Source organism: Trachemys scripta, chromosome 10 (assembly GCF_013100865.1).
Source record: "Trachemys scripta elegans isolate TJP31775 chromosome 10, CAS_Tse_1.0, whole genome shotgun sequence".
Taxonomy (NCBI): Eukaryota; Metazoa; Chordata; order Testudines; family Emydidae; genus Trachemys; species Trachemys scripta.
This window is the reverse complement of record NC_048307.1, coordinates 66873257-66883104: the sequence shown is the minus strand read 5'-3', so window position 1 is coordinate 66883104 and position 9848 is coordinate 66873257. Positions and strand designations below refer to the sequence as shown.

Genomic DNA, 9848 nt, shown 5'->3' with positions numbered 1-9848 from the left:
TTCGAACTTACCTTGGTCCACACTCGGCAGGCAGGCTCCCCCGTCGACTCCGCGGTACTCCTCTCGGCGAGCTGGAGTACCGCAGTCGACGGCGAGCACTTCCGGGTTCGACTTATCACGTCCAGACTAGACGCGATAAGTCGAACCCAGAAGTTCGATTTCCAGCCGTCGAACTACTGGGTAAGTGTAGCCAAGGCCTAAGGGAACAAAGAGGTCAGCGCTCTTTGCATCTATGAGGGTTGGTGATGCTGAAAAAGGGACTGTAGAGGTGAGAAAACTGCTTCAGACAAAGCTTGGAGCCTGCTAAGTCTACATGGAAGTTCTTAGAAGTGTGTTATTCTTTTGTTTGATTTACCAGTTTCTGTGTCTATGATCTCTGCTTGGTATCATTTAAATCTCTGTCTTTATTAATGAACTGCTCTTTGGTTTATTATAAATTCCACTCAGTGCTGTTATACTAAAGCAAGGAGGGCATCCTTCGCTGAGCCAGCAGACTGGTTTCTCTTCTGTCTCTGAGACAGCGGACTTGGTATTGCGTGGACATCCAGTGACGGGGCTGGATGCTGCAGAGGAATGCTCTTCCAGAGGGTTTGGGAAATAGGTGCACCTAGAGTTCCCTGCAAGGCAAGGAAAGGCCTGGCAGCGTCCTGAGGAGTTTGTTGGAAGCCAACACCCAGTCTAGCTGCAGCAAATCTCTCTCTCGCTTAGGCCGAAGGGTAACAAGGTGACTTATCATTCTGGACAACTCAATAAAACGTCACAAGGACACTACGTAGAAACAGAAGTTACCGAATGGAAGATAAATAATGAAGTTATAAGGAGAGTCACTTCTCAGCTGCTGGCAGGTAGGGCCAGGATTGAGCCTAAAGGACACTCATAATGTGATGTCAGATTCAAGGAAAAGTCAAAGTAAAGTTCTGGTAGTTGAATTCCAACAGCATAAAAATCTTTCATGTAGTGAACCTCCCTTCTGTTTCATTTTATTGGGAGTTGTGCTGTTGTGTGATCAAACTGCACAAGCACCTCTCTCTGCCCCGACCCCAAGAATGACACAAAAATCATCACTTTACTGGGTTATGTAGCTGTGCCTACAAAAACCTTAACAAATCAGAAAACTGCCCCTAACAATGGGTCTATTTACCCTCACATAAATCACAGATTCCTTCAGAACACTGGTAAATTTTTTGTTGATGTTGCTCCTGTTTTTGTTTTAAACACAAAAGCAGAAATGGAAGATATTCCTAATTATCTGACCTGAGAATAATGATTTTGAAGTGTGGAAAAAATGTGCTAGGCCCTTGTCACAACATCATGTGAAAAACAATGCCTTATTTTGGATTGGTAAAATAAACATTGCAATTTGTTGTGAGATGTGTCTGAATGCAGAGAATGTACCATGCGGATTGATTCTTTAAGTTAACTTGGAGATATGGTTTAAAAGTATCAGGATTTAATGTTTATTTAACAGCCTAAAAACCATTAATCTTTGTAGCCAGAAGTCTGAGTACAGTTTCAAGCAGCCATTTATGTAAGGTTATTGTGACATTGCACTCTATATGATTTTATGAAAGTATGCTGATGCGTGTGAACATAATGTAACTAAAATATGCTTCTTGCAAAAGGTCTCTTATAAGGTATCATTACAAAGCTTATAATCTACTGAGTGTGGTCATCCTATTTGTATAAATGTATCACTCTTGTATCTGAAACTAAACTATAACTCTGAGGGCCTATTGTAGTTATGCAAAGTGTGGGCCATTCATAGTGGTTTGGAATCTTGATGGCTCCCATCAACCAGGACAATTGACTGTAGATGGCTGTGTTTTACTTGTAAGTCTTCCTGTATACGTGTGTGTGCTGGCAAGTGGGTAATGAAGTCTTACTGTGACATGTGATCATGTCACCTGAATTGGAATCCATCTTTAACTTGGTGCTTTTCCATTGAGAAGGAGGGGCTGGGAACCCAGAGAGGGACAAAGGATTCCCACCTTATGCAAAAGATATATAAGTGGGTGGAACAGAACAAAGGAGGAGCCATCATGAGGAATCCCCTAGCGACCACCTGAGCTGGAACAAGGGCTGTACTAGGGAAAAGGATTGTGCCCAGTCTGTGAAAAACTTATTGAAACATCTCTGAGGGTGAGATTTTATCTATATTCCATTTCATTACTGTACTAGGCTTAGATTTGTGTGTTTTATTTTATTTTACTTGGTAATCCACTTTATGTCATGTCTGTTACTATTTGGAACCACTTAAATCCTACATTCTGTAGTTAACAAAATCACTTTTTACTTATTAACCCAGAGTATGCATTAATACCTGGGGGGGGGAGGGTGAGGAAAGGGCTGTGCATGGCTCTCTATCAGTGTTATAGAGGGCGAACAATTTATGAGTTTACCCCGCATAAGCTTTATACAGGGTAAAACTGATTTATTTGGGGTTTGGACCCCATTGGGAGTTGGGCATCTGAGTGTTAAAGACAGGAACACTTCTTAAGTTGCTTTCAGTTAAGTGCAGCTTTGGAGCACATGGTTCAGACCCTGGGTCTGTGTTGGAGCAGACTGGTCTGTCTGGTTCAACAAAACAGGTTGCTGGAGTCCCAAGCTGGCAGGGAAAGTAGGGGCAGAAGTAGTCTTGGCACATCAGTTGGCAGTTCCCAAGGGGATTTCTGTGATCGAAACCCATCACAGTTATTCTTTGCTAAAAAAAATTGTCTGTCTATTTTGGTTTTGCTTTCTTCACACTAGAGCAGGTTTCCTGAATTGCACAGGATTTTTATTATGGAAGTCAGTTTGACGGTGAGTTAAAGTTACATTTCCTGCTTCGTCACCCAATGATTGCTATATTTTTAAGCAAATGGAGGAAAACTGTACCAATCAGTCCCATATGAAAGTCACATCACACTGCATGGAAGAGGTCACTGTAATAACGATGGACTCTTCCAGAACACATTTACCAGTGCACTTCCTTTAGGTGTCATCTCAATGACACAGGATATACAGTAATTGTTCTGGGGAACCAGAGAAGTGATGCTTCAGATGACTCAATGCCCTACTGCTAGACAACTCAAGAGCAGTCAGTCAGGGGAGAGCAACCTTGTAAGATACCTGGATCAAGAACGCCTCAGAATAAAGAAGAATTTTGCAAGTTAATATCAGGTTTGTACAGGATAAGCTAGAGGGGCGTGCATCTGTGCTCTGCGATTGCCTGGGCTGGGAAACTTATTAAAAGAGAGGGAATAGAATGCCCTAGACACCCACTGCTCAGCCAGGAGCTTAGTTTGTAAAGATCTATGGCAGTATCCGTTGCTGCTGCTCCTGACCAGGGCCAGCTCCAGGCACTAGCTTACCAAGCAGGTGCTTGGGGCGGCCACACCAGAGAGGGGCGGCACGTCTGGCTCTTCAGCGGCAATTCGGCAATGGGTCCCTCACTCCAGCTCGGAGCGAAGGACCTCCTGCCGAAGTGCCGCAGATCGCGATCGCGGCTTTTTTGTTTGTTTTTTGTTTTGCGGGGGTGGGGGTGGGGGTGGTGATGGCTGCTTGGGGCGGCAAAAACCCTGGAGCCGGCCCTGCTCCTGACACTAGATAAGTAGAAACTATATATTCATTTCAATGTCCCTTACTAAACTACAAGATGGAAGGCTTTCCCTTAAGTAATATGCAAAGCCCCATCTGTTCCATGATTCTATGACTGCACAATTTGCCACAAATTTCACTGCCAGCCACAGTCCTGTGCTTCAGAATCTAAGGTTTTAGTTAAAAACTAAATAAATAAATAAATAAAATTAAAAATAAAAGTTTCAGCCCTCATGGTTGTGAAGAAAATATTGAAAAAAATGAATAAAGTGTAACTGAGGCAGATGTTGTCTTCCTGAGTCTGCAAACTGTTGGAAGCAATAGCTCCAAGAGATGTGAATTTCCTCATTCATCTCAGTGGGTTAATGCAATGATGACAATCTAAATATTAACACTTAGCTATCTCACTGCTGATCAGTCTTCATTTTAGCAAGGACATCCACCTAATATGATTAAACAATTCCAAACTGCCTCCCCAAATGCCAAAACTCCAACCTGTTCCTTCCCAGTTGCCAAAAAATACAACTTGCCCTCAGTGGCTTACATGATGCAAATCTGAATTGACAGGATATAAGTCTACATGATACTGAAATAAGAAAGGGGGGTGAGGAGAGTGTAAAACTAAACTGAATTTAGTATCAAGATACATAGGCGCTACTGATCCTACTGTATTATTCACCTTCACATTTAACTGCTTTAAAAAAGCACTTTCTAACATTTATCTGGAGCTGCTACATAATTTTGAGTCTGCCACACCAGAATGCTGCAGAATCCAGAGACCCTGCCACAGAATTCTGGTCCAGCTTGCTCGAGTGTGCTCATGGTTTGGCTACGTAGAGTAAAAGGTGGCTCTTTTTAACAGCATCTAGTGGATTTCTTACTAAGCATTTCTAGAAAATGTATTCTCTACAATTATGTCGTATGTAAATATTCTGAATAATTCTGTCACCAGTTCTAAACAAATCAGGAGAACTGGGATTTTTTAAAATTAAAATTAGACTAAAATATGCAGTTCTCCAGTTGCCTGTAAGCCTGACTTCAGTACCGGGCAAACTGGTTGAAATAATAAGGAACAATATTGTCAGATATATAGATGAACATAATTTGTTGAAGAAGAGTCAACATAGTTTTAGTAAAAGGAAATCATGCCTCACCAATCTATTAGAATTCTTTGAGGGTGTCAACAAGCATGTGGACCAAGGGGATCCAGTGTATATAAGTGTACTTAGATTTTCAGAAAGCCTTTGACAAAGTCCCTCACCAAAAGCTCTTACGCAAAGTAAGCTGCCACGGGATAAGAGGAAAGGTGCTCTCATGGATTGGTAACTGGTTAAAAGATAGGAAACAAAGGACAGGTATAAATGGTCAGTTTTCAGAATGGAGAGTGGTGTCCCCCATGGGAGCAGTCCTATTCAACATATTCATAAATGATCTGGAAAAAGGGGTAAACAGTGAGGTGGCAAAATTTGCAGATGATACAAAATTACTAAAGATAGTTAAGTCCCAGGCAGACTGCAAAGAGCTACAAAAAGATCTCCCAAAACTGGGTGACTGGGCAACAAAATTTAATGGTAATAAATTCAAAGTAATTGCACATTGGAAAGCATAATCCCAACTATAAATATGGGGTCTAAATGACCTGTTACCACTCAAGAAAAAGATCTTGGTGTTGTTGTGGATAGTTTCTGAAAACATCCACTCAATGTGCAGCGTCAGTCAAAAAAGGAAACAGAATGCTGGGAATAATTAAGAAAGGGATAGATAATAAGACAGAAAATATGATGTTGCCTCTATATAAATCCATGGTACGCCTACATCTTGAATACTGTGTGCAGATGTGGTTGCCCCATCTCAAAAAAGATATATTGGAATTGGAAAAGGTTCAGAAAAGGGCAACAAAAATGATTAGAGGTATGGAACAGCTTCCGTATAGGAGAGATGAATAAGACTGGGACTTTTCAGCTTGGAAAAGAGACTGCTAAGGGGAGATATGATTGAGGTCTATAAAATCATGACTGGTGTAGAGAAAGTAGAAAAAGAAGTTTGTTTACTCTTTCTCATAACATAAGAACTAGGGGCCCCCAAATGAAATTAATAGGCAGCAGGTTTAAAACAAATAAAAGGAAGTATTTCTTCACACAACGCACAGTCAACCTGTGGAACTCCTTGCCACAGTATGTTGTGAAGGCCAAGACCATAACAGGGTTAAAAAAAGAACTAGATAATTCATGGAGGATAGGTCCATCAATGGCTATTAGCCAGGATAGGCAGGAATGGTGTCCCTAGCCTCCGTTTGCCAGAAGCTTGGAATGAGCAACAGAGGAATGGATCACTTGATGATTACCTGTTCTGTTTATTCCCTCTGGGGAACCTGGCACTGGCCACTGTCAGAAGACAGGATACTGGACTAGATGGACCTTTGGTCTGACCCAGTAGCGCCATTCTTACGTTCTTACGCTTGCGGTATGTGGTGATCCTGATGTGAATAATTTTAAGATACAAGAGGCATCTGAGTCCCTAATTGGCTCTTCTACCTTAATGTCACACCTGCTGGCTCTGCTTTTGGAAATGAGACATTTCATTTAGGACTGTAACTACTGACGTATGAACTTGTAAAACAACCAACATTGGACTTCACTTTCAGGAAGAGAGATTAAAAAAAAAAAAAAAGACTTGCCATATCTGTAAATGGAAAAACCTGTTGCACAATAGCTCTTAACTCCATGAACTCCTTGAACATACATTCCTTTCTATGCAAACATACTAGAGTGCAGGCATCATCAGATATCTGACTGCTCTAGCATAAGGTTCTCGAATTGTCTGCAGTGCTTTGATTTAAGTTAAACACAGCCATGGAGCATCTCAGTGATCAGGGAATCTACGATGGAGCGATCCACTCTCAGTGACAATCACAGTTCAGTTTGTCTGTTTCTCCCATTATCTGTGATTAGCCCTTTAATCTCCTTGCAAATTAAGCCCACTGAAATAAAACAACATTAATCTTCTGAGAGCAATGCATAGTACAGGAATGCTATACATAATATAGTCGTTCAAGCAGAAATTAGGGTAAACAAAAGTGAAGGGAAAAAACCACAGGTGGAAATTAAATTGCAAAGAACTCATTTCTCTTTATTGTAGTTCAGTAAGACACACTTGAGCTCTGCATCCCAGAGAACAGTTTCTTGTTTTTTTCCTGATTTTTATCATCTTTTTGACAAAAACAGTCATTAAAAGAATCTATTCCCAACTTGGAATCCAGGTGCCATTTCCAGTGATTTAAATTCTGTGGTTCCTTCTACTGAAGGATGCAAATTTTTTTGTTCCTGATGATCTTCTCACAGCTTCCTCCATCCTTAATTTTTTTGACTGCTTCCACAATCTAAAAATCAAACCAAGGCAGTAATACATCAGAACCAAAACTGCTATAATTTTAGTGACAGAGTGGGAAGCCTCCACGGCGTCGGGCAGGAAGGGGTTAATGAACTGCCATGAGTTCCAGAAATTAGACTAGCCCCGGCTTCATTTATTGAAGTTCCTTTGGAATTAAGATATCTATGAATATTCTAAAACATTGCTCTCCATTTGGATTCCAGGGACTTTTTCCACCATTACTATCTAATTCATCTGCCTACACATCTGCCAATGCGCTTAGCGACCCTAATCTGGGCCTCCTCTCCCCTCACTGTGATGGAATCCCTTGAAGACACTTCTGGTTCAGTGTAACAGCACACAGCTTTGACAGCTTAATGCATCAAGTGCTAAGTAGCAGCACTATTTTTTAAATCTCACCTTATAAAACATCCTTTCTTCTTCAGCCTGGGACTAAGGTGTATACAGCATTTTGTGATGTATGCATAATAAAAATAACTACTTATTGTGATTGGCCAGGAGACAATTGGAGCTAGCTGCTAAGCTGAATGCTACTGGTAGGGGTGGGAATGGCAGTGAGAAGAGCACGTGGTGTAGCTGACACCGGAAAGGAGGCTGTGCACAGGCTATGGTGGGAGGTGAAGTAGCCACCATCAAATGCTGCCGGGGGGGAAGGAGAGAACTCTGCTGAAAGGGAGGGGAAAGCAGCCTGCAGCATCTGGTTTGAGGAGATTGGCTGCTCAGCTGCAACAGGAGTGTGGAACAGGCCTGCTTCTGCCTGGTAACATCTTTTAGGGGTGGCCACCAGTGCTTGTCAAAAGCACTGGAATTTACTGATGGTAACCCCTCCTAGAAAGGGTGGGCTGCCATTGGCTAAGGGCTGCTGACACCCTTGCATGCAGGAATATGACTAACCCTTCTAGCGTCCCCCCAATCTGGGCCCTTTATCTGTGACCATATTTTTTTTTTTTTGGCAGTGGGTCAGTCAAGCTGCTGTCTTTCTGCAGGGTGATGCACAGGCACATTTGCTATCCGAGACCGTAGTATGCAGTCTAACACCAACATTCAGAACTTACATCTTCTGAAAAAGGAAAGCCAGAGGTTTCGATCTTAGAAAATATCAGCTTGCCATTTATCTTCACTTCAAAGCTTCCTGCAAGAGAGAGATTTTCAGGTGCTATTCTAACAACATTTGTTGGGCCCATTTCTAATTAATAATGGTCTACCTCAATTGAAACCCCACCTCCCTGCCCAAAGAATTGGGAAAAATCAGCTTTTGCATGTGAATCTGAACTCTGGGTTGGATCTGATCTTTTATACATTTTCCATGTGACCATCAGCAACTCTTACATGTTAACACACTAATGATGATACAGCATTATGGTATAAACAGCAAAAGGCAAGATCAGGACTTTCCTATGTTTAATATACAGTTTAACTGAAACTCCAATTGACGATAGTGCTTATACATTTTCTACACGACTTAGCAGCACTTAGTACTATTAATAAAGCCTGTGTAATATTTCAATATCTTACCTTTCCTGCCCACTTCATCTGAAATCTCCGCATCAGGAACTTGCTCCTTGATTTTCTTGGCAAGCTCCTGATAACGGGCTGCGTACCCTCATCCTCCACTATAAAACCAAAGAGACAAAAAAGGTTTAGCATCTATAAATTGCTAATTAGCTTTACGTTGGCAATTATAGTTATATTGGAATTTCTGGCATAAATTTACAAAGTGAAATTCTGGCCCAGTTGAAGTCAGTGGTAAAACTTGCATAAACTTCAGTGGGGCCAGGATTTTACCCAAGTCTTTTCTTACAGTGAGATCATCATCTATGGTCAGTCACACTCTAGGATCAGCAGTGTTGCTGTGCTACTAAACAGCAACACTATTAAACGGATTTGGGAATTTCTAGTGCTGTATTTCTCCAGGGAGACACTTCTGTAAGCACAGACTGGTGATTACAAACCTGTAAATTTACTAGTAATCTGTAGGTTTAAGGTTCCTTTATTGCTGCAGGCTGATATGTGCTAACTTACTAATTAATACAGCCCTTCTCAGATATTTCTTAAAACTACTTATAAATTCCCCTCCGGTAGGATTTTTATTTTTAAAGAGTATGGGAGTAAATTATTTTCTTCACTATGAAAAAAGGTGTGGTTTTAAAATAAGCTAATTAACATGTGTTAAAACCCTACTGTGTTACGGCAATTTGTATTTTAACACATTCACCAGGTTTCTTGGAAACAGAGACTGCTTCATAAAAGGAGGAAATCTTAGATATGTTTCCAAACTGGTCTTCTGGAATTTGCATATGAGCCTTCTTTTGTGGTGACCAGTTTAAGAGGTTTTCTGATTGTCTACTCCAATTCAAGTGTCATTGCTGGCTAAAAGAACAGGAGTACTTGTCTGTTCTTCCAGAGTACTGGCGTCTGATGAAGTGGGCATTCACCCACGAAAGCTTATGCTCCAATACTTCTGTTAGTCTTAAAGGTGCCACAGGACCCTCTGTTGCTTTTTACAGGAGTACTTGTGGCACCTTTGAGACTAACAAATTTATTTAAGTATAAGCTTTCGGCTGTAGCCCACGAAAGCTTATGCTCAAATAAATTTGTTAGTCTCTAAGGTGCCACAAGTACTCCTGTTCTTTTTGCAGATACAGACTAACACGGATGCTACTCTGAAACCTGTCATTGCTGGCTGTTTTCTAAATTTTTGTGATTCTAGTCTAACAGGGGCAAAGACCTGAATATAGCAACGATGTTGCTCCTACTGCAACTTCTTGGGCAGGATATAAGGAGAGCCCAAAATTACATTGGTTATGGTTACCTTGTAATTGCCACACAAAATGCACTCTAATTTAGGGCAGTCTATTTCTGAGGTTCTCAAGAACCTCTCT

The 9848-nt window shown here is 41.2% G+C and overlaps 1 protein-coding gene across 1 annotated transcript; it reads right to left on the bottom strand.

The window, feature by feature from the left end:
• Positions 1-6684: 6684 nt before the first annotated feature.
• LOC117884474 (migration and invasion enhancer 1-like) lies at positions 6685-9263 on the bottom strand. The gene is made up of 4 exons (XM_034784895.1): positions 9182-9263; positions 8482-8568; positions 8022-8098; positions 6685-6955 (listed from the first exon to the last, which is right to left on the bottom strand). Exons 1-4 carry the CDS (start codon positions 9261-9263, stop codon positions 6872-6874), a joined length of 330 nt encoding a protein of 109 aa, XP_034640786.1. The 3' UTR covers positions 6685-6871.
• Between the last annotated feature and the right edge of the window lie 585 nt (positions 9264-9848).